This window comes from Rhinolophus hipposideros (assembly GCF_964194185.1).
Source record: "Rhinolophus hipposideros genome assembly, chromosome: 3".
Classification (NCBI taxonomy): Eukaryota; Metazoa; Chordata; class Mammalia; order Chiroptera; family Rhinolophidae; genus Rhinolophus; species Rhinolophus hipposideros.
In genome coordinates, this window is record NC_138049.1 from 45,371,066 (window position 1) to 45,398,916 (window position 27,851).

At 38.7% G+C, this 27,851-nt stretch overlaps 1 protein-coding gene across 2 annotated transcripts in view; it reads right to left on the reverse strand.

Moving 5' to 3' along the window:
• The window catches only part of SLC16A10 (solute carrier family 16 member 10), a 101,458-nt gene that overhangs the window by 22,894 nt on the left and 50,713 nt on the right, over window positions 1-27,851 (reverse strand). For both annotated transcript variants that reach the window (XM_081044457.1, XM_081044456.1), the window contains exons 2-3: window positions 16,799-16,943; window positions 12,725-13,187 (exon numbers count right to left, since the gene is read on the reverse strand). In XM_081044457.1, coding sequence (XP_080900583.1) covers window positions 12,725-13,187; window positions 16,799-16,943 — 608 coding nt within the window. The remainder of the gene's footprint in view (window positions 1-12,724; window positions 13,188-16,798; window positions 16,944-27,851) is intronic.

Here is a 27,851-nt window from a genome sequence, read left to right on the forward strand (position 1 = left end):
CTTTATGTTACAGGTGGGGCAATATTGTTTTTTCTTTTTCAAGAATTATGTGTATACATAGGTTTTATGATCTAGAAATTTTATTTCAGGAGAGAAAAGGAGGCCCCTGGGTCTGCCACACTGCTCTCGATACATGGCAGGGCTGCAGAGCTTAGAGCGCTCCTCACAAGAAGGAGGTGGGCCGGGGACACTAGGACTGGCCCATCCCAACCCCAGGATTCAGAGCAGCCCTGGAACCAAAGAGCAGAAGGAGCAAGGAGACACCTGGCAGACAGTTATGACCAGTCTCTGATTAGCTCCTGAGGCATCAGAAACTTGTGAAAGGAAACCACGCGTCCACAGAAGCAGAGATACAGTTCATTAAGTAGGGACAGGAACACTTGGTTTACGTTGTGGCTATTATAATGCTGTATAAATTCAGTAACCAATATATGGCAGCATTTTAAATTCCACAGAATTGTATGTGGGTCAAGAGGGGCAGGGCATGTGTCAGCCTACTTGCTAGGCTGTGGGTACCCTCACCCATCCCATTCTTCCGGAAGCAGCTGGGAGAAGGTATAAGGCAAAGGGCTGAGTATATGCCAGTGTAGATAAGCATACTTTTATTTCTATTATTTAAGCTGCTTTAAACCATACCCTGTCACTAACTATGTGTGTGACCAGAGAAAGTCTCTAAACCAACTCTTTTCCTGGTAAGATGGAGATAAAGCTGTTCTCGCTTTCAGGGGGTTATACTGGGGGTGCCAAAAGCATGTACACAAGTGGACACTTTGGTCAGCATTGCTCAAGCAGTAGTTCACCATAATCAGAAGTGTCTGGACACTGATGGTAACCACTTTGAGCACCTCTTGTATTTGCAGAAGTAAACGTGACTTGTATTCATCTTTTGTTATCAGTATATATTGAGTATTACAATTTTAATACAGTTTTCCTTTCTTAAGATGTGTATACATTTCTTTGGCACCCTCTGTATATTAAAGATCAAAGAAAGAAAGACCTTGAAGAAGACAAAGTGCTATTAGAATGGGAAGTAGTCATCAGCAGGAAAATTAGTAGACCTCATACTTCAGCAATTCAACCAAGCTATAAGCTCAGCCTGAAAATGGTCAAAACTGAGTGCCTGGCACATGCTAGAGGCTGGGGGTGGAGCAACGAGGAGGGGCTCTGTCCCTCCCCTCGTGAAGCGTCCAGTCTGCCTTACCTGTTTCTTCTTTATCATTGCCTGAGGTGCTAAAACACTTCCAACATAAAACTCCCCAGTGTGTTTTGTAGGTAAATCCACAGTTTTCACCAGCCTTTCCCATACTTATATTATTATATTGAACACAGTGTAAGGGCCCAACAAAAACACACTACTGCTACTTTTCAAAGTAAGCTAAAATTAGATATTTTTAAATGTTGGTGGATTTCTTTCTCCCCTGCAAATTTTAAATCTTGTAGTGGTTTGGGGCCTACATTCTAGGGATCATTTTAATGCCTGAACAAACCATGCATCATTTTTTTAAAAAATATTTTCGGTTAACTAAATATAATTTGAAACACGTGACAAACTTACTCTGCCTTATGGAAAGCAGCAGCGCTGTTTTAGTTTAATTATTTATAAATGATTACTTTTCTAGATTTCTTATGCATTAATTATGTCCTGTCCTTCTATCAATTTCTATTATAGTATATTACAATTTGGAGGGGAAAAAATCAGGAAAAATAACTAGCCTGTTTTTGATGAAAGTATTCTGTAGATATTTAATTTCACCATAAATGAGTCACAAGTGGCCAGAGAAGTTAAGATCCTTATTCATGTAAAGTAGGAGAATGCTGGTGAATACTGCCTGCAGCACAAAACTGATAAATGGACAAATTTTCACTAACCTGAGTAGTCAAATTGCAGCAGATGTTGAGATCTGCAGGGAAATAAATGCAAGGTTAGAAAAGCAAGAAAAGCATGGGCACCACTGGAAAAAATCTGAAAACAGTGGGGCTAAAGCGAAGCAGAGAGGATGTCTAATCATTCACGTAACAACCACAGAGAACTGAGAGACAGCAGTGTGTTATTAGAACATCTTAGTAGGGAATAAAGTATCTGAAGAAAAAGCAATGCTTGGGGTCCTATGGAAGAATTTTTAATTTTCAACATGCAAATTTTAATATCATACAACAGGCAAAAAATAAATTGGATAAAAAATTCATCAACTGTTGGCTGTTCTTAAAGATAGTAAAGACATTCTACATCACAGGCTTCCCAAGGGTGATAGGAAACTGTCTTCCAAATATCAAATACCGCTCTTCACCCATATAATGCATACAATGCACTAACTGTCACCCCCTCAAACAGGTTGTCCCTGAGTCCCCAAATTGACGTTACCTCCCACCATCAACTCCTATCTCATTTATTTTCTTCAAAGAAAAGGTCACTGTTTGAAAACTACCTTATTTATGTGTTTACTTATTTACTGAGCTCTGTGAAAACAGAGACTACATCTGTTCTCACCACTGTGTCCCCACACCAGGAATGCTAGTGAATATTTGTTGAGTGAATGCTTGAATCTGTTCAACTGAATTGTAATTAGAGGAAGTCACACACATGCAAGAAAAAAACAGGGACAGAATGTAATAACCCATTCTAATTCTATTCTGATAACACCCTGCCACTTACTGTGCAACCCTGAACAAAATGAAACCTCTCTGATCCTCTAGGTTCTTATCTCTTAGTGGGAGAACCAGTATCAATCAGTACTACTTCCTCAGAAAAGGTTGCTGTGAGAGTTGAATCAGAAAATGTGTATGTAAAGTAAATGCCTTCATATCCTTTTTTGAAGTTAGTTGGGAACTAACTTCATGAATGGATGAAATGAATGAATGGACGAAACACTTCCAGACCACATAACAATAACAACAAAAAGAAATGTATGATGTAGGAGTTGTACATGGGCATATAATCAGCACAGTGAATCTCAATGGATAAATTCTAATTATCTAAATTAATACATTATACAAAGAAATACCCACGTGTCAAAGAAATTTTTATAAGCCTACTTTTGAATGAAAAATAGAAAAACAACAGTTACTTTCCTAGGAAAACCTTGGTGAAAAAGCACTATGATTACTTTTTATTGTGTAAAGTACAGCAGAGCCCGCTGTCTGGGGTTTCACTTCCTGTGGTTTCAATTACCCGCTGTAAACTGTGGTCCAAAAATATTAAATAGAAAATTTCAGAAAAAAAGAATTCATAAGTTTTAACTTGCATGCCGTTCCCAGTAGTGTGATGAACTCTCACACCATCCTGCTTGGGATGTGAATTGTCACTTTGTCCAATATATCTGTTAGGTAGAAGTTAAGAAAATGTAGGAGGAAGGGCAGAAGGGGGTACATGGTGCCTACAGAAAAAGCTCACAAATAGCTTTGATTAACTGCCTCCAGCCCCATATCTGTTTTTACAACAGATGACAAGAGGGGATCTGGAGCAAGGTAAGGATACGAGTCCACAGACCTCCACCCTTCCTAGGAGGTCATGCGCTCCCATGGAAAAGCATGCACCACCTTTTCCTGCCAAGTCAATACGTAATTTACTCACCCCACCCAGCAAACTATAAGTCCTCAGGACAAGGGGCCTAGGTCTCTCACTGTCTCTCTCTAGCTCTCTCTTTCTCCCTTTCTCCCTCCTTGGTTCACTAATACTAGAGGCCAATGCCTCTCTCTCCCCCCTCGGCTAGGCCCATTCTCTTCCGAGAATCACTGCGTGGACAAGAAGAACAGAGACTCCCATAACATGTCCACACTGTATATGGTGCCCTCCGGGTTAGTCACTCAGTAGCCATCTCAGTTACCAGATGAAGGGTCATGGTATCACAGGGCTTGCGTTCAAGTAACCATTATTTTATCAATACTTAATAATGGCACCAAAGTGCAAGAGTAGCGATACTGGCGATTTGAATATGCTAATGAGAAGTCACAAAGTGCTTCCTTATTTAAGTGAAATAATGAAAGTTCTCAAGTTAGGAAAAGATATATTGTGGACAGAAAAAAGGGGGGGTTCTACAGAAAGTTACCTCACAGGGTGATCTGATCATAAATTCCTAACTGGGCAGGTCAGGTGGATAGTCACGCCCCAGGCATGTAACTTTAGTAAAAGGTCTATCTTTGCCTTAAGCCATTGTTTCTGTGCATCTAGGTTAATACACCTTTGAAATAAGCCCTAACCACCCTCAAGAAAGCACATAATCTCTTAATTATGCTGTACTAGTCTAATCCCTGCCTTGCTTTCTCCCACCTTCATTTAATCTTTCTCATGTTTCCTCCCTCATTTCAAATGCATAAAAGAAATTATAAAGCTGTCATCCTCACACCATTAAAGATCTTGCTTCCTGTCAGTTTTTGTCAGTTTGGGCTCAAATAAACTCGTAAAAATTCTCTACAAGTTTGGACGTTTCTTACATAGATAGTATGCTGACGTTGCTGAGATCTGCTAAAACCAAATCTTCTCTGAAATAGTGAAGAAAAAAGAAATTCATGCTAATTTACTGAGAGAGAGACCACATTCATATAACTTTTATTACAGCATATTGTTATAATTGTTCTATTTTATTATTAGTTATTATTAGCCTCTTACTGTGTCTAATGTGCAAATTAAACTTTATCATAGGTATCTATATATAAGAAAAAACATAGTATATATAAGGTTTGGTCCTTTATCTGGTTTCATGCATCCACTGGGGGTCTTGGAATGCACCCCTACATTATAATGGGGGGACTATTGTACCAAAACATTATGTATAGGTAATAAATATCAAAGTAACAATCAACATAAACATAATTAGAATAATAAGACAAACCCAGAATAAAAAATAAAAATAAAAAGGAAAGATGGGAGAGACAAAATGAAACTGTTAGTCCCTAGTATTTAGCCTCTAGTGGTTAGCCTCCAGGCTAAAAACTAAAAATTGTTAACTCTGCCTCTTTAATCTGGTTGTAATGCTAAGAAGACTGAGATAGGGCAGCTCTTCAGAGGATTCAGCTCCACTATAAATCAGTTTTTAAATGTTTCCAAACTCTGCACCCATCGTCCCTAAGCCTGGGGACATGTAATGGGTCCCAAGGCTTTTCTCCTGTCACAACCTTACAGTGAACAGAGAGATAAGCAGCGGGAGAGGTCATCTCAGTGGCTCAGTCCTGGCCCAATGTACAACAACTTCTGGTTCACAGGGATTCCCTAAGCCCTGAGTTCTCAGGGCTCTGCCACATAACAACCTTGACCCTGAGCTCCAAATATATCCACAAAAGATATACAACAAAGCCAGTATAACTGCTCCTGGCAACTTTGAAGAACTGGACTTTGTCAAAATGACAGAGCAATCAATCTCCTGATTGGAAAATAAACCCTATGAGGGTTATGTTAAGTGAGGAAACAATTTCATTCCTCTACTACATAATTCTGTTTCTACTATGTACACATTTACATTTAGGCTACGACAAGCTTCCATTTATTTCCCATGGATATTCTTGGATTTTATACCCAGTTCTGCCACTTTTATAACTATGTGACTTTTGGCAAGCAACCTAAGCCTTCTGTGCCTTAGTTCCTTTACCAATCTTTAAAAAAAAAAACAACAAAAAGCAACGGAATGACCTGTACAATCCTTTTCAACTCCTAAAATACTGTTACACCTTTTTTTCAGGCATTTAAATATTTTATTTAAAAGTCACACTCTTAAGAAGCCCCAGGCTCAAGCCCAGGCAGACACCAGTTACCAGTCTTGCAACTCCTAGCGAGTACTCTTACCACCCAGTTAAAAAAAAGAAACAACAGGCCAAAATGGAGTCACTTCTGTTAAGCAAGTCACCAAACCAAAACTAACTGCCTCTCCCAATTTTAAACCAAGCAGCCTGAAATCTCCTGCTCAACACTAGTGAGGTAATCTGCCTGAAAAGAACACTACCTCTGCCTTCCCCTAAGGGAGAGTGTCCTTGCCTGAAATAACCCATTCATTCATTCATTCATTCATTCACTTACTTATTTATTTATTTAAACTTTTATTGGGAAATATTGAGGAACAGTGTGTTTTTCCAGGACCCATCAGCTCTAAGTCAAGTCATTGGTTTCAATCTAGCTGTGGAGGGCGCAGCTCACTGGCCCATGTGGGAATCGAACCGGCAATCTTAGTGTTATAAGCAACAGCTCTAACCACAGAGCCCACTGACCGCCCCAATAATCTACTCTTTTAACTTCTTAGCCCCACCCTCTTTCTGCCTATAAAAACCTTCCATTTTGCACAACTCAGGGAGCACCCTTCTAGTTGCGGGATGGGATGCTGCACAATTCACGAACCACTTAATAAAGCCAAATTGACCTTCTAATTTAGTCAGTTGAATTTTGTTCTTTACCAGGTTTGGTGACAGCATCTTAACCAAAGGGAACTTCTGACGGCAGACAGACAATGAGAAACACAGGCGCAGCACCCGCAAACCCCGTTTTGAGTTCGCTGTCTTTCTCGCTATTTCCGCTCAGGCTGTCGGTAAGTCCCTTTCATTTTCACTCTTCTCTCTGTGAGTTGAGCTCCCAATCTAAATGGTCCTTTACAGGGCAGGTCAGATTGAGCTAGAAGACTATTCTACCTGGAGCCAACTGAGCTAGTTCTGCCTGGAGCCAGTTGAGTTGGCAGATCATTCGACCCAGAGCCAAGTCTGTAGCCTTCAGACGAAGGAAATTAGGATGTTTTAGTTATGAAGAGGTATGAGAAATGAAGATGCATTTTTGTTAAGGGACATGAGAATCAGTTTTTGTCTAAACTAGAATTTCTGGTTATGAAGGACAAACTAAATGTATACAAAGAGTTGAAGAGAAAAAGAGAATTTTACCTTATGTAATTAAGCTACCTGAAAATTGAATTGTTATAAGCGTTTTTCGAATTAAGCTTTAATATCAATGGTGTACTTATGTAAAATCAAAACTTAATTTTCTTTCATCTGCTAAAGGTTTCTCTTTTTGATTAATCTGCCAAGAAAGCAAAATTCTGTGCTTTATCAAAAGACTTTTTTGTATTTTATATTGTCTAAATCAAGTGTTTGATTACTTAAGAAAACTGAATCTTCTCAATAGTAAGAGATAACCTTCAGTATTTGCCTTTAAAATCTTTTCGTCTTTTTGGTCAAATAAATAATTAAATACTGTTTCATAATAACTTGTGATCCTTACTTATTTAGTCAGGTGTACCAATCTTTTGGTATTTTTGACAAACCTCCCAAAATCAAATTCTGAAAGAAGTCTTTTTGGACCTCGAACTAACTTTGAGATTTCCCAGAAGGCCCCTGAGAGAACAGAAGGGAAACTTGAAAGGCAACAAAAACTTTGCTCTAGGCCCACTGTGGCATATAATAGGCAGCATTCTATCACTGAGGTGAGCCGATGACAAACAGCACTCTTTCATAGAAAGAACATAAGGCTTAGAATGAGGGACCTGAGTTCAAATCCCAGCTCTGGGCATAACTCAGTGAGTGACCTTGAACAAGTGTAGCTTAGCTCTATATATGTAGTTATTTATTATACTCACTATACTCATCCTTGTGATGGTTACGTAAGATTCTGTGAAAACGCTTGACACATAATAGCGTCTTGACAAGTGTTACCTGAATCTCCCTCTGAGGAAGCCACAAAGATGAAAGCATAGATGCTATTCCTATTTGCCCGTCTCAGGGCCCTGAGCTCCGGGCTTGAAGCAGTATTCCTGCTTTGGCCACAACAGAGGTGCCCTGGCTAACAGCTGTAGGTCTAACAGCTACAGTCCATCCTTGACCCATGAGATAATTTGACGTAATCAAAGCTATAAAATATCTTGAGACCCTCCATGCCCCACTTACTGGCTTGTCTGCCTCAAAATTTCATTTCTAATTTAAAAATACAACTCAGTTGTTCCCCGATTACAACTGGACTTTATGTCTACTTAATTGCCTTGTCAGCAGGCAAATGATTGTCTTTAATCATAGCATCAGATCCTCCGACCAGGTCAAAGTTTCTTTTGAGAACAGGCAATTACTATCTGCCATAAAACTGACACGACACACTTACATCCTATCATCTTATCACGAAGACTTTTAAAAACAAGCCAATAAACACTTATCCTGCAGATTTCAACACATGAGTCAGTCATCTTGTCTTTGAAGAACTATGTGGGTTTAAAGCTTAAAAACTAAAACTGCCCAACTATCGTTATGGTAGAGAGTCAAAGAAAGAAGTACTAAATAGCCGTTTTTAAAGGTTAGTGGTGGAGAGACGTGAAGCAATTCAAGCTGAATCATCATCCTCTTTGAGGATGGAGCATTTTGTGCCACTAAGAAAAGTGACATCACACTGTCACGGCCCTGTAGTTGGGGCTCTACCAAAGCCCCTTAGGCTGCGGCTCCTGCCTCCTCATCTCATTACACACACCACCAATGGCTCTTAAAGGTTTTCAGTTGCTACACAGTAGGGCAGACACCCATTGCTTAGCTGTCCTTGTTAACAGGGATGGGCCCCAAGAATTATTTTTCTCTCCTTCCATATACTTATAATAATGACAGGCACACAAATTTCTTAGGTTATAATTTCAACATATGCATATGAAGCTGTGGTTCAAAGCAAAACACATCAATTCTTTCCTCCATCAACAGATAGGCATTTGTGTTATTTAATTATTCTGAGGTTTGCTGAGTTGAAGCTTATTTTTTAAGTGTTTAATGACTGAATATCAACGTGTCCTATAAGTACAAAATGTAAAAGAAAAATCATGGCATCAAAGCAGAGAATTTTAAAGATTAAGATGGTGAGAAAATAAATCACTTTTGTGAAACCACCAGTGGAATGAGTAGATAAGAAGATCCAGGGGCAAGCCATAGGAGACACACACTGATATTCAGGGGTCAGGGTGAAAAAGAGGGAACCAGCAAAGAAAGAGTGAGGGAGAGAAGTAGGAGGAAAACTAAGAGAATGTTCTACTTTTGGAAGCGAATGAAGAAAAACTGGATAAGGAGGAGCCATAAAAACCTAACCCAGAAAACAAAACAAAACTCTCAGGGAAAAGGGGCAACTCAAAAAACGGAAGCAGCTGCTACTAGAAATGGTTATTTAGAAAGTTAGGTCCCACCTAAATTGATCTGTAAGGTCTATACCCTTACAGTAGAGGATGTACGTGAGTGGGCCTAAACGGGATCATTTGACAGCTTCCAAGAGGCACTGTGATTCTTCATTTTCAGAAGTCAACTACTAAAAGATAACACCTCCAACCCTGCTTTGAGAGCAAGACTGCCTGCCATAAAGCATACAGATTCTCTCAAATCATCCTATGTGGTCTGATAACCAAGTAAAGATCTTAGAATTTTTAACATAACCACAAGAGCTCTTTGTTTCAAATCTTTAAAGACCTACATGGATAAATTAGTTCCCTAGTTGATTAAGGATCTGGTTTGAACACCAAATCTTATGTGAAGGCCCAATTCCAATCCTGTGAAGCTTTTACTCCCCACTTTTCCAAATGGATATCATCTTTCTCCTTTGACGCTATAGTACCCCTCCCGCCCCGCCACATACACACACACAACTGCTCAGTCAGCAATCATATGGTCTTAAAAGACTCACATCTTTCTACCAGAACTGGATGGATGCTTTATATGTGTTTTCTCTGAGGCTTACTGCTTTACAAAACTGGGTTTATCCCTACTTTATGGATGAAGAAACTAGTGCTCAGAGAGGTTACCCAAGGTGGTGCGACAAGTGAGGGACACAACCAGGATTGAAACCCAGATCTGTCTTGCTTCAGAGCCTCTCCCTCTGCCCACTATGCAACACCGCCTGGGGCACAGAAGTCCATCTCCGTGCGTCCTAGGCCAGGTACCAAGTTTCAGTCTTGTCGTCCATGACACGGGGACAACACATCACAAGTACTGCACCATTGGGAAGATTAAAGAAGGTAATGTACGTAAAAGTCCTTTATAAACCATAACAATTTTTATTTCATTACTAGATTTTCTGCCCCTTCGCGGCAGGTTCTTACACATTACATGGTGTTTGCCCTTCAACGCCCACTAATGAGTTTAATATGAATTGAACATCATCTACTCGTCTTTGGAAAGATCTGAGACACCGTTTCCCCCTCTACGGAGGAAAAGTGGAGCCCCAGGCCATGAAGCTTGGCTTAGGTACCCATAATCCAGGCCTTAAATTACAACCCAGTGACAAACTCAGTGCACCCATCAAACACAGGATTTAAACAGCCTGCATGGCATTTAAATGGGTGTTTCCTCTCCAGTGTGGCTTTCTGTGCCATAACAGTTCGACAGATTAAATCCCAAATGAAAAATATCAACACCTTCTGTAAGAAAACATTCCTAGAAAGAGGGAGAGCAGGAAAAAGGCCCAGGTGATCAGAGGTAACAGAGACCTTAATGTTCTGTGTACCAGCTGATTTACAGCCTCCTGATGACAACAGTATAATCCCCACTCATCACTACTATGAACATGGTTAAGACCCATGACATAGTTATTAAATTTCTTTAGGCATACTCATCTCCCTTCCCCCCATAACATGGGCATATCTGATGGTACGTCCAGGGAAGTGGCCCGATACACCCCAAAGTAAGGCTACTAGATTTGCTACCAGACAAGCACAGTGGAAGGGAACCAACCCCTGCTCTGCTGTTACGTGATTCTTGGGAAGTCACTTAACGTCCTTGTCTCTGATGGGTCTGTTTTCCAGTCTATAAAAACGTAGGCTAGCATTACTGATTTTGCCTACTTCACAGATTTATTGTGAAGGTCAAATGAAATATGTTAAATTAATTTACAAATTATAAATATATTACCAGCAATAACTGGATAATCACCTACTACTTGTCCTCTGGTAAATGTCTGGTATTAGCAAAGCTGAAAGCTGAGATACTGATTTCTCTGGATGTGTTCATTTTATAGTACCAAAGAGAATTTTTCCCCCTTCTTCTCCCCCCCCCCCCAGGTTCAAGACGTTGTTTCTCAGTGTAGTTGTGTAGGACACAGCTCCCTGATCCATGCTGGTGTTACGAGCCTTGCGCTCCCCCTGGCTGAGGCAGTCGGTTGCCAGTCGTCGCTCACAGGAGCTCATGGTGGCTCTCGCTGGCCACCGGCCGCTCCTGGCAGCACACGATAGCCCACCGCAGCACAGCAGCCCGCGGCAGCTCACGCCAACCTCTGGCTGCTCAGGGCAGCCCAGCTCCAGGGAGAGCCGTTGTTCACAATCTTAGCTGTAGAGGGCGCAGCTCACTGGCCCATGTGGGCATCTAACCTGCGACCTTGGCGTTAGGAGCACGGCCCTCTTTCAACCACCTGAGCCATCGGGCCAGCCCACCAGAGAATTTTTTTAAAAATCTACTCTTTTTGAACACAACAAATGTTATCTTAACTACCAAAGCTACGGAAGAGGTAGTTGGCAAAGTTGATCCTTCCTATAGTCCAACGAAAAATAGCTTCCAGTATGCCTTCCTACAAAGTGTGAAAATGGACTATTAGATCAAGATGTAGCCACATACTGCATATGTGGCAGGGGTCACACACTAGGTAATTTTACCTAGTACCTCATTCTCTGCAAAATGCCAAGTGGATCAGAGTACTAAACCCCAGCCCGTCTCCTTATCTCCCCATTGATCATGCCAGATGTTTCCTCAACACCTCTGGCAAAAAGAGAAGAAGGAGAATTGAGAAATCAAGATTATTCTTAGATCCAGGACATGCCTACCATCTCTCTTCTTGACCTGATTCCTTTCTGAACTGCGCATTGGAACCCACAGTGTTCATGCAGTTTACTAGCTGACTGCTTGAGCCCAGTAATTCTTTAAACTGCATTACGAACTTTCACCAACATTTTTAACTAAAGAAAAATTGCCCGAACAGCCAAAAATAGACTGAAAGCTAGAAAATGTCCAGGTTCGCACACATAGTACACATACTAAAGAAAAGGTTATCGTAGCATCATTTTTGTTTATCAACTATGTTGAACTATACATACATTTCCAGCCACAATAATAATAAAAAGGGAAGAAACATGATAAGCACTATTGAGCAAATTTTGCCAGGGGCAAATACTTTAGGCATTACTTATTCTTGATTCAGTATAAAGAGGCTGAAACTTGCCTTTGAAGCAAAGATAAACAACATAAATTGCTTGAGCACTTGAAATCCTCTTTTCCTATATAACCCTTACACGTTCCCCTCGTTTGGAACTTGCGAACATTTCTCAAATAATCTCTGAACAGAATTCCCATTTTCCCCGAAGTATCCCATAAGTAGATGCAATGCTTCTTTGTGTCAAGGCCTCTGACTTTTACTACTTACCTAACTTCTGCACCCTTTTGTTGAAAAAGAGTTTACTGATGTTGGTAAAATCATTGCGCCATCGTTGTCCCTGAAGATTTATAAGTCACTTGAAGCAGCAGTAACCTATCAGGTCTCTTGTACTGATGCCATTTGTTCCTTTTATTAAAAGTTGCTTTCTGTTTCTTTAGGTTTGGTGATTTTTAAAACACACAAGCACACCCGTGAAACATATCCTCTGTTTAAGGCTCTGATGGATGTGCTGACCTTGTGCTAAGAGGCCTTGAACTTCAAAAGTCCTAAATGGCAATGAGCATAATGTTTAAGGCCAACTTCAACCTCCTCTGTTTTGCTCTTCTAAGTTTTCCTGTATGAAATAATAATATGTTACCAGCAAAGAAAAGAAAGCACACTCACCAAGTGAACATAAGGCACAAAGTATCCAAACAGCGCAAGTGGTATTCCAACTGCCCACACTGCATAAGCTGTCACTTTGAAGATGGCAAAATTGAAAATTTTTTTTGGAGGACTGATTTTTCTCCTGGAAAAGAGGGAGAATCTGTTGCCTCCTTTGGTTCCACTCTCTTTATCTTTGGCCCTGGCAGCAAGAGGTCGGTAAGTAAAGCCGGCCAGGAAGAGAACAAACATGAAGATGCAGAGGACCCTCAGTGTGTAGAAGAGGCCCACGCTGTCAGTCAGAACCCTTAAAAGGAAAGGCAGCAGAATTGTGAAGACGCTGCTGCCGGCGGTGACAATGCCATTCACCAGGCCGAGGCGCTTCTTGAAGTAGTGTCCCAAAATGACCAGTGAAGGCTGGTAGGCGAAGGAGCAGCCACAGGCAAAGATGATCCCATAGGTGAGATACAGGGGTTCGATGGAACTGTGTGAAGATGAAAAAGAGGGAAAGAAATTTCATTATTTCTATCATGTGCTTGGCAGAATAAAACCTTGGCATAAAAGTGGGTTTTAGTGAGTCAGTCTGTTTTCTACAAATGAAATTTAACCAAAAGCAGAGGTGAAAAACTTAATAAACCAAAAATGTAGCCTTAAAAATAATTTAATCTGAATGGATAATAAAAATGCCTCAGCTATGTGAAAAATGGCCATTGCGGTCATCCGTGATTTTGTTCCTCCTCGTCTTTCCGTGGATTTCATGAACCACGCGGCCCTGGGTGAGAACTGGTAGGCGCCCCTACCCTGTGTAGGCGCCCCTACACAGGACAATGCCAGGAAGGGCCTCAGTAAAAGAGACAGTGATTAAACTAACAAACAAAAGACTTAGTCTCAATAAAAGGTTTTTAAAAATGATAATTTTCTAAGAAAACTCATTATTTTATGGAGTTTCCCCAGGAACATACGAAGCAATCTACTCAAAGAAAAGTCTGCATTTTATATTTTCTCCCCAAGGTTCTGTCAAGAATATTCACACAGAAGAGAGCTGTGTCTCATTTTGGCAGCTTGAGGGCTGCAGACCAACCCTTGCCCTGTACTGCCGTGTTCTCAGAGTTGGGCAAGATAACAAGAAATCATATTTCTGATTGCATAACAACTAAATGAAGTAGGTTCATCAGTGATCCCCATTTGTACACTTTATGGCCATGTGTATCTCAAAAGAATAATAAAGGAGTAAGAATTTTATAGTTTAACCATATCATATAGTTTAACACATCTCTTAATGAAAGTAAAGGATCATATCATTACATTCTTTAAAACAAGGTAAGGAGTAAAAGAAAACTGAAAGTTTTTTCTTGTGAAATGTGCAATTCAAGAGGCTATTTATCAAGGAGTAAAGTCAAATTATTTATTAGAAGCTAAGATAGACAAAATTGGTTAATAATTAAATTTTGGACAATCACACTCATCTAGCAATATGCTGAGGTAATCACAAGGAACTGTAGAATCTGATAAAATTAATGCATGTTTGCAACCCTCTCTCACGGGCCCTTCCTCCTCTATTACTCCCGTTACAGCTCGGTCTTTCAGTCAAGCTCAAGAGTCATTCCCAGGCTTTCCCAGATTAACTTTAGCTCACTCTGATTACCTTTTACTGAATCTCCACTCTATTCAATAAACATATTTAGCAGCTACGGTGTTCCAGGTACTTGGTGGAAAAAATATCAGAAATATTCTCATATCTGCTTAGTGAAACAAGACATAGACCCCACATGATATAGGACAATCTGTAAATAATACTTCATTTATTTGCAACAGTTTGTCCACATAAGTAGTGTTCCCGATAACTGGAGCTTACTTCTTAAGGTACTAATTTATTTTTATCTAACAGTTTTAAAGGTGAAATCTAAATCTATTATACATTTTTCTGCCTTCTTCAAAGCGTGTATTTAAAGTAGTACTGACAACACAGTGTCATCAGCAGCACTGATTTCTATACAGTTACACCGCAGTACTGTAAAGCTGTCACGTGGAAAACCAGGGAGCCGCGGATATAAACTGGAAATGTTCTTCTGCATACCATTTTAAATGCCAAGTGCTGGGTAAGATTAAAGTACATAAACTTCGTGACAGCATTTTCATTGCTGCTGAGCATTTTTCACTTCTGAAGTTTCACCTCAGTAACAGGTGGTTCACATTGTTGGAAGTTTGACAACTGAATTAAGTGCAGTGTAAATCAGCAAGTAAATCAATAACATACCAGTCACATGTGAAGCAAGGACAGTGACGTGACCTGGGGCTGCCAGAGAAGGCTTTCCTACAGAGGCAGAACTCAGCTTTAGGAAAAGTGGGTCCATTGTTTAACACTTGGAACTTATACTACCTTTCCCCCTTGCTCCTATATATTGCTTTGAATGTTTGGTAGCTTTTGATCAGTGAGTTAAATAGTGAAACTGAATAGAAAATATGAAAACATTACAAGCAGTAAGGTAAATATGGTTTCATGACATTTTGTTTCCGTTAAGGGAGAGGAGAGAGAGAGCTGGATCACAATGTAAAATATATTTCATAATTTTTATCTCTCAATGGTAAGAAAAAGTTTGAAAAACACTGTTTGCAATAAGTAGTTTGTCTATGTGTTTTGTCTACCAGACTGGGTAGTAAGTTCCCTGGGTTTTCTACTTCTTGATCCTCTCTCCACCAAAGCCTGAGTGCTAATCCATTCAGCAAGTGCTGGAGCCACAGGTGCTGACCCTGGGTACCTGGAGGCTTTCAGGCCAAAGCAGGTGTCTAACGAGGTGGTAATAGCACAACGTTGTGTTATTGCTAAAAAAGAACTAAAAGTAAATGATCTAAGCAAAATCTTATTTCAAACAAAATTGTTTTTAGTTTCTTAAAAAAAAACAATTTTAAAATAAAAATATAAAGACATTTTAAAGACAGAATATATATTTTCTATCAAGAAATAAAAATAATTGTTTAGAATCCAAGTAAAACGTCTAAGTCAGGTGAAACAAAGGCTCACTGTAGAATGGAGGAAGGGGTGGAGGCGGGAGGGGGTGGGGGTAAAATGAGTAAACCAAGAATCCTGTTGATTAAATCGCAAATATTTAAAAGTAATCAGGGCAGGAAGCGTAAGTTTGTTTTTTTCCCTAATGACTTCAATAATACTTTTCAACTAGTGCATGAAGATAGGGAAGGGAAAGAGGCAGGAAATGAAGATAAACCACTAAAATAGAGACACAGGATGGAAATCGCTTAAGAGGTTTTCTTGTTAATTGCCTCCTGTTAACCAGAGATACATATTAAACCAGTGTTTCTCTAACGGGATTATTCTGACAATGCAAGGAGATTACTAGGAGAATTGGAGCTTCACACAGAAATGTGCCCATCAGCTCTTTGCAGTTAGTTCCTCATCAATGCACTCCATCTTTTAACAGACACAGGGAGTGTATTGATATGAAGTTTTCTTTTAAACTGAATTTGACCATTTTATTTTGCCACAACCTTTTAAAATTTTAGCATGTTCTTAAAAAAAAATACACACAGGAACTCTCTATCTGAATTGAAATAAATAGCAAAGTTTTGATCTCATTAATAAAAATATTTCATATGGAGCCTACGAACAACTCCTTCAGCCACTATTGTACTCTTTGGGTCTCAGACTGAGCTGACCTTAAACTCATGCCGTTGCTTTAGACAACTGACTTATAACTTGAGTTCTTTAAGGATGTTTATGTGAATAGAAAAAAACAAAAGGAGAAACATTTTTCTTGGCTCCGGGGAACATATATATCCTGACTGATGTCTACCTCTTAGACTGCAGGTAAAAGCATTCGATTTCTCAAATTCTGATAGACTGCTGTAGACAACAATGTATGAGTCGGATGGCCTACAGCTTCAGCAATGAAAAGGAAGATTTTTTCCTTAAAGATCTAATTGGTTTTATTGAACAATTCATGAATCGGGCAGCATCCCATCTTGCAAATAGAAGGGAGTTCCCAAATATTTTTTTCTTCTAAACAGCCATTTCTGAAAGAAAAACTGTCAGGCATCCAACAGTTCTTGAAAAACAACATAAAGAAACCAAGTCCTTACCTCACAAAAGAACTGGACATGAGTCCAATGAATCCAACAGCAGCTCCCACAACAGCTGTTTTCCGACAACCAAATAGGTCCGTGAAGACGCTGACTATTGGGCAGCAAAAGAAAATCATCCCCATGGAGAGAGAACCTACCCATGCTGTAAAGAGAAAAAGGGGGACATTACGACATGGTAAATTATATTTGTACTTATTCCATAAGACATAATACCTATTTAGGAAGATATTAATGCAGAAAGGGTATTACCCGGACTGATGAATGGGGGAAAGTTGGAATAAATTAGTAACAAAACTGAATTGTAGCTCAAAGGATTGGCCAATACTAATTGTAATTAGTATAGCATTTATTGGTGTTTAATCGAGTTCTTGAAAAGTTTGTTCTTAAATAAATCAGACATTCTCCTATGCAAACACTATTAATGTCAACCCTGATTTCTATGGTTTTAAGCAACTTCTAATCTATGGGGGAAAATTCATTTTAAAAAAATGAGATACATTTAAGAATGCATGCTTAGCTGGTCAAACTGCAAAGAAATTATGACCACTGAAATCAGGATAGTAGTTAACCACTGCAGGGAGGAAAGAGAATTACAACCGTTTGGACCCAGTGGTTAAGAACTAAACATTTGCCTAGAGTCTCGGCTTAGTTCTTTGGCTAAGGGAATCAAGCCATACACAGGTAGACTATTTGGTGACCTGGATAATAGTTACTGGGTATTCACTTTATTTATAAAACCATATATACATTACCTTCTTTTCTGAAAGTATCTTATCTTTGACAATAAAAAAATTAGGAATCATAAGTCATAATTTTCTGTCCTGATTCTGTAAAAACCAAAGCAAAAGAAAGCCAAAAGAGACAGAAACAAATACTGAGTACAAATTATCACAATTTTGTGCCAAAGAAATGAGTGATCTCATAGGATATCAAGTCTATAAATTTTTCTTAAAAAGTATAAAATAATGGAGCCAAAGGGGACATGGGCTATAAAACAGATTTGGGTCCAAATCCCCCAACTCTGTAACTATAATACATTCATGGGCAAGTCACTTCCCCTGTTTTCTCATCTCAAAAGCAAGCCAAACACATACTTTCCAGAATCATTAAGGATTAGAGAAAATGTATATAAACCTCAGTATCCAGCACAAAAGCACTTAATAATTTAGAATTTTAGCAACAACAAATTGTCTTATAAAATGAAATAGGTGTTCTACAGAGCTCCGTCAAACTCTGAAAGTCTAGTATGTTCCTCTATTTCCTCAGCGAAAGGAACTAAGTCCAGACCCTCTGCAGTGATCACTTAATAGCGAGGTCCAAAAGAAACTTGACCACACTGACAATTTCATTTATTTCTTTGCCTTCTTACATTTTGAGTTATTTTTTTAAACTACGTATATTTTAATCAGCCATATTTCTGTTTCCTTGCTTCCCTTACCAGAAAGCAGGGAGCCTGTGATCTTAATACAAAACTCAATGAAGAGACTGTACAAACAATGCAATCGTGACTCAGGTGTTAGTAGGGGGATTCAGAAGTGGGCAGTGGAGACGCGTGGCCCAGGCAGGTTAGCATGGCCTCTGCCCCACAGGTGCAGAGCTGTTCAGTATGGCGCTGCTTGAGAAGAACTTTTTAGTCTGCTATCCCATATAAAGACAACACCAATTTATAATAATTTAATCTCATTCGAAAATGGCTTTAGTCATCTCTCATGTTTATGAAACAATCTAAACAACCTAGGCAGACTAGAAGAGTAACATCCTAACATCTATTTTGGATAAAATAGATGTTACTTTTGGATAAAATAGATGTTTACTTAATTGTACTTTTGCAAGTAAGTAAAATGCCAACACTAAATCGGAGACCACATTAAGAAACCCAAGAGCATATACCTACAATATATTGCATGTAATGATCGTATAAGTCAAGGCACTTTGAAGAATAAAAGCAATTCTTTATGCGTTTAGAGTTTGATCTGCTATACCAAATATGAACATTTTTATAGATTTCTATGTGCACTGAACAAGCACAAACTGCAGGATAGAACCAAACACACCTTTATTTTTGTCTCTACTATCCTCTTTCAATGTATGCGGGGGACGGAGATGTTCCCCTGCCACTGGGCGATCAGCAGGCCCACATGATTTCCAGCCAGTGTTAAACAACAGACCTACGGCAATGTCAGGTAACAAACCAACTTGCACTTGGCAATCAAAGCTTTTTTCCCCAACCCTAGCTGGGAGAAGAACAGCTTTGTCTCTTTCCCAGGACCTCCTCTTCCCCTGCCTAGCTGTCATTCTCTCCAAAGTGGGCATACAAGAGAGGTACGCTGGGGGGAGGAAGGCAAGGAGATTCTGACTGAAGTGGTCCTGCCAAAAAGACTGTCTGATGATGTTTGAAGCTCTTTTTTCTCAGATGCACTTTTGTGGTTTCCTCAGAGTTCCTTCCAGCTGTAGCTCCACTGACATGGATAATTCATTCTCCTCCTGGCTTTCAGACTATCACTTAAAAGACTTGTTGGTGGAGCCTGATTGCCCTTCTAGACGCTTTATTTGGGCAGGAGTCAAACAGCTCCAGGCTGCCCCTCTTCTCCACTAGGCCTGCTGCTGACCTGCAGGAAACACTCATCTTTCCTTTGCTCTGACAAACACTGGAGTGGAGGCAAATTTCAACATAGCCACCCTTGCCGTAGGAGCAGTTAGCCAGCCACAGTTCTCTCCTTGTTGGAGTTCTCAGGGGATTCCGACCCCGATCCTCTGTACCCTCTAAATGAAGACAAGTCTTTAAAGCTCCTCTCACTAGATAGCAAGTGAAAAAGTATGCACCCCCATTTCTCCCATAGCGTGTGAGGAAGTCACAGCATAATTTTCTGAAGGAACCCTCACAAAATATCCGTCTTATGGGTTTTAGAGCTTCGAACTGGTTCTTGAAAATGCAATACCTCACTTTTGAATTTCACAGTATCGTACCTTAGTGCCTTAGCTAAAACCCCAGCAGTGTATTCTGTGACAATAATAATTAACAATAGAAGAAGTTAGGTCTATCTTCTGATCAAATTCAAGAAGAAATTAATTCCTGAATGAATAACTATTTGCCATTGTAAACTCATAAAATTTCTGGTTTTTATAAAGTTTTAACCCGGTATCCGAAAGAATCCAAGGCCTTCTGGGTTATGATATATACCATAAAAATAAAATAGACTGTTGCTCTCTTCCAAGTATCACTGTGATTATTAATAATAAAAATTCAACATTGAATTTTTGAAATTCAGCTCTTGAAACGTTAATATATTTTTGTACACCAATGATCTCATTTAATCCTCAAAACTCTGTTAAGTAGTGCTTTTAGTTTTTTTGTTGTTGTTTTTTGTTTCTTGTTTTTTTAAGGAGAACAGTTTATTGGGCAAGGGGAACAGGACTTTATTGGGGAACAGTGTGTATTTCCAAGACTTTATTGGGGAACAGCGTGTTTTTCCCCAGGACCCATCAGCTCCAAGCCAAGTTGCTGTCCTTTCCATCTTAGTCGTGCAGCAGCAGCTCAGCTCCAGGTCCCGTCTCCATTTTCAATCTAGTTGCGAGGGGCACAGCCCACCATCCCATGCGGGAATTGAACCGGCAACCTTGTTGTTGAGAGCTCCTGCTCTAACCAACTGAGCCATCCAGCTGCCCCAGTAGTGCTTTTATTAAGTTCATTTAACAATTGAGAAATTAAAGTACATAGTCACTATATCCAGCAGGGTAAAATTTTTATTTAAAAAATACAAATGAGCCCTGGTCCCTCTATGTAATTCAACCAAATAGCTACACGGGGTTTCCGAAAATTGTTAAAGAAACAAATACTTTTCAAGGGAAGAGGTGCTGTTTAAATTATGGAATAACATTCTCTCACTTCTTATTAAAAGTGCCAATTATGTTCTAAGCACTATCCTAGGCTATTGAGATTCTCTACCTTCCAAATTTTCACTCTAGTAACATATATGCAAATAGAAGTCCAACCAGAACACCATATAGAATGCGCCAAATACTTTAAGAGATACCGATGTGAAAAAACATACAATAAAGAAAGACTTTTAGGATGTGCTTGTCGACCCTACTTGGATATGTGCACGGGTGGATGTTATACAGAGAGACATCCAGTAAAGCCAGGTTGGGAAATCTTTTTTTTTTTAAAAAAATACCAGGAAGCATTCCAATTTCCCCATCCAGATCCTCTGTTTCCTGCTCCACACTGAGAACAAATCCTTAGCTCTCAGCGTATGGACAAAAGAGAAGGCAAATCACTCTAAGGAAGTGGTTACATTTAATGTCTAAGTAGATTTTCCTACATATTAAGCAAAAATAAAAATGTTGTAATTATGTAGATGTAAATGAATCGGAGGGCAAAGTGTTTACCATTGAAAACATCCAAAAGGAAAATTTACTGTAGTTAGTTTAGGCTAATAAAAATTCTTTTGCCCTTTTTTGGTAGGTCCAATCCCCATTTCCACTTGATCTTGGCCTCTTTCAAGACATCTTTGCTCTTTAACAGCCTAACATTGGTATAATAGCCTCAAATGAAATGAAACAACACTATACAAAACTGAGATTTTAGTGAAAAGTATTATTTAACAAAGACCCAATGACTCTTGGCATGGAACCGTCTGGCAACAACACAAAAATTCAGGAATGAGTACATTGTACTTGACCATTTTATTGCCATCCTAAAGATGATTTGGTAATATTTCACTTAGGAGTGGTTTTAAAATGATTTGCTATCAACTTCTGTTAATGGTATCAAATGGTATCAACTTCTCTTCATGGCCAAGCAAGCCCGCCTGCAGATAACAATTATAACATGTGTGCAGGGCAGAAATTACTTAAACACACTGGAAAATGTCTGAAAACAGACAGAAGTTGCAGGACAGTTTACTTTCGAAAAACTGAAACTGGAAGAAATAAAAATTGCAAGTTTGTGGGCTTCCTTGAGGATCAAAAAACTATGCAAGTGCTGGGTAGACGAGACAGGGGCCAGATGAAAGAAAAGCAGCAGCTAAAGAAAAGCAACCGTCAGAAGCTGTACGACCTGGGCAGAGAGATCAGCTGCTGTCCACCCCCAGAGAGACAGAGTTTGCTATTTGAGCCCAGGCTAGCTAGCTGCCTATTAGGAACTAAAGATTAATAATCCTCAGAAGAACAAAACTGAATCAGAGTTACTTCAAAATATAATCTACAAAGTCCAAGTTTCAACCTAAAATTATTAGACATGCAAAGAAATAGATAATCAATATTGATTCACTCTGAGTGGGCTCAGACGTTGAATTTAGCAAATACTTCAAAATGGCTATTATAAACATTTGGAAGTATTAAAGGATAACATTTTCAAAGAATTAAATGTAAAATGTGGTCTTATTGAGCAAACAGATAGGGAATCTCAACAGTGAAATGGAAACTCTAGGGATGAAAAGTACAATAACTGAAAAATATATTTCATAGACTCACTGATTGGAGATAAATGATAAGAAAGAATCTGGGAATATGAATTCCAGAGTCTATGAATATATTTCATAGACTCACAGATTGGAGATAAATGATAAGAAAGTATCTGGGAATATGAAGACAGAAATGACCCAATGCAAATAACAGAAAGAAACATAATATTAAACAAAAATGAATGGTCTCAGAGATCTGTGGGACAGAAATCAAGAGGCTCAACATAAGCAGAGCTAAAGTCCTAGAAGAAAGGAGAAAGATAAAGGAGCAGAAAAAGCTATATGAAGAAATAATCCCTTTGCCCAAATAACAAACTTTGTACAAAGCATTAACTTACAGATCTAAGAAGTTCAAAGAACCTCAAGAAGTATAAACCCTAAGCAAACTAGTCCCAAGCACATCATACTTAAACTTCTAAATGCCAAAGATAAAGAGAAAATTTTGAAAGCATCCAGAGAAACCTGACATGTTATATCCCGGGAGAACAATGATACCATTATTAGTCGGCGTCTCATAAGAAATTATGGAGAATATTGGAACTGTCAAAATGCTGAAAGAGAGAAAACTGTCCTATATCTAGCTAAACTAGCCTGCAAAAAATGAGGGCAAAATAAAGATATTTTCAGATAATAAAAATGGAGAGAAGTTATCACTAGGAGATTTCCACTACAAGAAATGTTAAAGTTCTTAAGACTGAAGGAAAATGATACCAGTTGATAACTTGGGTCCAGAAGGACTGAAATACACACACACACACACACACACACACACACACACACACACACACACACACGTGTTTTTTCCTCATTTCTTTACAAGATATATGACTGTTTAAAGCAAAAATTATACCATTGTATATAGATGTTTTATACATACATACATACATACATACATACACCGGGGATGCCAAAAAAAGTATACAAATGTATACAATGTTTACAAATATCTACAACTGTATACAAAAATGTACACAAATGTATACAAGTGGACACTTTGGTCAGCGTTGCTCAAGCAGTAGTTCACCATAATCAGAAGTGTCTGGACGCTGATGGCAACCACTTTGAGCACCTCTTGTAATTGCAGAAGTTATACGTGACTTGAATTCATCTTTTGTTATCGGTATATATTGAGTATTACAATTTTAACAGTTTTTTCCTTTCTTAAAATATGTATACATTTTGGGGACACCACACACACGCATATGAATGATAAAAACAGCACTGAGGATGGAGGCAAATAAAAATATTACTGTTTTAGTGTTCCTACATTTTACCTGAAGCAATTCCATATTAACTTAAAATACACTGGGATAGCTTTAACGATGTGTTTGTAATTCCAGGAGAAAGAACTAAAAAATAATGCTAAGAGATATAGCTAAAAACCTAAAAAGAAATGAAAATTGATTACTAAATATATTATTTAATTAATGCAAAAGAAGGGAACAGAAAAACAAAAGGCAGGTGAGACAAATAGAAAATAGCAAACTGTCAGACCTAAATATGATCATATCAGTTATTAAATTAAATAAAAAAGACTGAAGACTCCAATCAAATGGCAGAGATTGTATGACTGGACAAAAACTCAAGAAATAGATGCACTTTAAATACAAATACACAAATAAGTTGGAAAAAAAGGTAAAAATATATGCCATGTAAATAATAACCCTAGGGAGGCTGGAGTAGTTATACTAATATTAGACAAAATAGACTTCAAGACAAGAAGCATTTCTAGAAACAAAGAGGAATGCTTCATAATGATAAAAGTATCAATGCATCAGAAAGATATAACAACTATAAATTTATGTACATTTAATAATAGAGCTTCAGAAATATAGGAAGCAACAAAATTTGATCCCTACCTTACCATATTAAAAAATTACCTCAAAAGGGATCATAAAACTTAAATGTGAAACTGAAAACTAGAAAACTTCTAGAGGAAAGTATTGGATAAAATTTTTGTGACCTTGGGTTAGGCAAAGATTTCTTAGATACAACATCAAAAACACAGTCCACACAAGAAAAAAATGATAAGCTAAACTTCATCAAAACTAACAACTTCTTTTTTTAAAAAAGAAAAGATTTTATTGGGGAAGGGGAACTGGACTTTATTGGGGAACAGTGTGTACTTCCAGGACTTTTTTTCCCAAGTCAAGTTGTTGTCCTTTCAGTCTTAGATGTGGAGGGCACAGCTCAGCTCCAGGTCCAGTTGCCGTTGCTAGTTGCAGGGGGTGCAGCCCACCATCTCTTGGGGGAGTCGAAACCGGCAACTTTGTGGTTGAGAGGACGCGCTCCAACCAACTGAGCCATCCGGGAGGCAGCTCAGCTCAAGGTGTGTGTTCAATCTTAGTTGCAGGGGGCGGAGCCCACCATCCCTTGCAGGACTCAAGGAATTGAAGTAGCAACCTTGTGGTTGAGAGCCCACTGCCCCATGTGGGAATGGAACCAGCAGCCTTCGGAGTTAGGAGCATGGAGCTCTAACCGCCTGAGCTGCCTGAGCCACCGGGCTGGTCCTAACAACTTCTCTTTGAAAGACACTGTTAAGAGAATGAAAGACAATCCACAAATTGGGAGGAAAGATAGGCAAATTACATATCTAATAAAGAACTTTTATCCAGATTATGTAAAGAATTATTGAAACTCAATAAAAACCAAGCAACCGAATTAAAAAAAAAAAAAAGGGGGTAAAAGTCACTCCACAAAAAAGATATACAAATGGAAAATATACATAAGAAAAGATGTTCAACATCTTAGTCATAAAGGAAATGTGAATTAAAATAACAATAAAAAACCACCCATACCTATTAAAAAGGCTAATATGAAAAGTACTTATCATGGGGCGGCTGGATAGCTCAGCTGGTTAGAGCATGAGCTCTGAACAACAGTGTGGCTGGTTCGATTCCCACATGGGCCAGTGAGGTGCGCCCTCTACAACTAGAGTGAAACAATGACTTGACTTGGAGTTGATGGATGGGTCCTGGAAAAACACACTGTTCCCCAATATTGCCCAATAAAAAATTTTTTAAAAAAGTACTTATCATACCTAGTGCTGGTAAGAGGATGTAGAGAAACGGGATCTGTCATACACTGCCCCTGGGAATATAAAATTGTACAACAATGGGCCAGTGAGCTGCGCCCTCCACAACTAGATTGAAAAACAACAACAACGACTTGACCTGGAGCTGATGGGTCCTGGAAAAACACACTGCTCCCCAATAAAAATTTTAAAAATAATAATAAAATAAAATAAAAAAACCAATAAAATTGTACAACCACACTGGAAAACACTTCAGGAATTTTTTTTTAAATTCCTACCATACCTTTATCATATGACTCAGCCTAGGTATTTCCACTCCTAGGTATTTACCTAAGAAAAACAAGTGTATGTGTCCATACAAAATCTTTTATACAGCTGTTTATAGCTGCTTTATTGCTAAAGTCAAAAACTGGAAAGAATCCAAACATCCAGAAATAAGTGACTGGATAAACAAAGTTTCGTGTATTCATACAATGGAATACTACCCAGCAACAAACAGCAGTGAATTACTGATAAATACAACAAGGATAAAAAAAAAAATCACGCTCAGTGAAAGAAGCCAGACCACAAAGGAGTATATAAAGTATGATTCCATTTATATAAAATTTTTTAAAATACAAATTAATCTATAGAAAGCATATCAGTGTTTACCTGGGGGGGGGGGAGTGTTGGTTGAGCTGGAAACAGGGATTACCAAGGGGCACAAAGACACTTTTGAAGGTGATGGATATGTTCATTATCTTAACTACAGTAGTGGTTTCATTGATGTATATACATATGACAAAACTCATCAAATTACATGCCTTAAACATACAGTTTATTATACGCCAATTATACCTCAATAATGCTGGTTTAAGAAAAATGAACCTATATGAAGATTTCAACAACAACAACAACAAAAATAGATGTCATAAAAAAACAAACACACCAAACAAAACTGACAGAGCTAATAGGAGAACTAGACAAATCCATAATCATAGTTGTATATTTCAGCACATCTCTCTCAGTAGTTAATAGAACCAGAAGACCAAAAAAAAAAATCAGTAAAATTTACAAGTCTGGATGACACTATCAACCATCTTAACCTAATTGACATATTAGAGAACTCTATATCCAACGATTTCAGAAAACTTTGCTCTGCCAGCGAAATTGTTCATCACTGAGAAGGGTAGGATGGGGATAGATGGAAGAAAGAACATGTCTGCAATGCCTCCTAAGCCATGGGAAGGACCCACACAGAACTGTCTTAGATCGTCAAGCAACGCTATGAGGTACACTATCTTCATTTTAAAGATGGTGGATAAAACATTAGAGATGTCAAGCAACTTGCCAACATTATGCAACTTTAGTGGGATTCAAACTAAACATTCCAGGTGCAAACAGGGATAAGAAGACATGCCCAAGAGTCCTTTATTAACAGCCAGGCACCACACTTGCTGTTGATACAAACCCATACCTCTCTGGAGAAGCTCACAATCCAGCTAATTTAAGACAAAATCCAGACCTCAAGATGACACAGTGAATTCACACTTCCATGCATCATCCACTGTTCCAAATAAAAGTAACAATACAGTTCAAGTATTTGGAGAAAAAAAATACAACAAAGACCCAGTCATCAGCTAAGAGTAGCTGCATAAAGGGATGGACTAGGCTGGGCCTACCTTCTAGGTTCCAGGGCTGGAAGCAGGCACTGGCGATTGTAAAGAGGACTAAAAGTGCTGCCTGTGGGCCAGAAAAGGAGATGAACCCATTCACCGAGGCCAGAGCTGGAACAGCTCCACACCTTGTGACAGGAGGCTGGAGGAGTGTGAGTTGGAGGGAACTCAATGATTTCCACACAGATTAAAGATTTAGAACGCTACAAGCCTCTACGGGAGGAGAGATACAGATTCAGCCTCATGACCAGGCCCTCGGGCTGGGTCTGAGGTTTTCAGTGTTACTACGAGCACAAAACTTAAAAGACCTGGTTCTAAATGGAGAATTCAAGGAATCAGGTGGAAGAAAGTGCAAACCTTTAGGTAGGGAGGGTGAGGAAGGAGAGAATCAAACAAACAAAGCACTATACCTCCCACTCAGAAGGATCCTGTAAAGTCAAATTCAAAAAAACTGAAGCCAATCCAATGCTAAGAAAGACAACCAACAAAAAAATCACCAATTATCAAAGTCCCTCCAGAAGAAATTAATTCTATAGAGTAGTCTGACCACCACTCCAAAATCAGTATGTTTAGAACTTTCAAAGAAATAAAGAACAATTTTTATTTTAAAAAAAATTATGAAACAAGCAAAAATAAAACAAGAGCAAATACATAAAAAAAGAGTATTCATCAGAAAGCCTGGTTATGAAAAAACAGTACTGAAATAAAAAAATTCAATAGATGAAGAAAATTTTATTCTAGATTACAGATTACAAAGCTAAATACGAAAGAAAAAAAAGTCAGGATTTTAAAATAAAGGAGAATATCCTGACCTCATGATAGAAAGGTTTTTCAAGACATAAGCACAAACCATGAAGGAAAATATGGATGAGATGTGACCTCATTAAAATGTATAA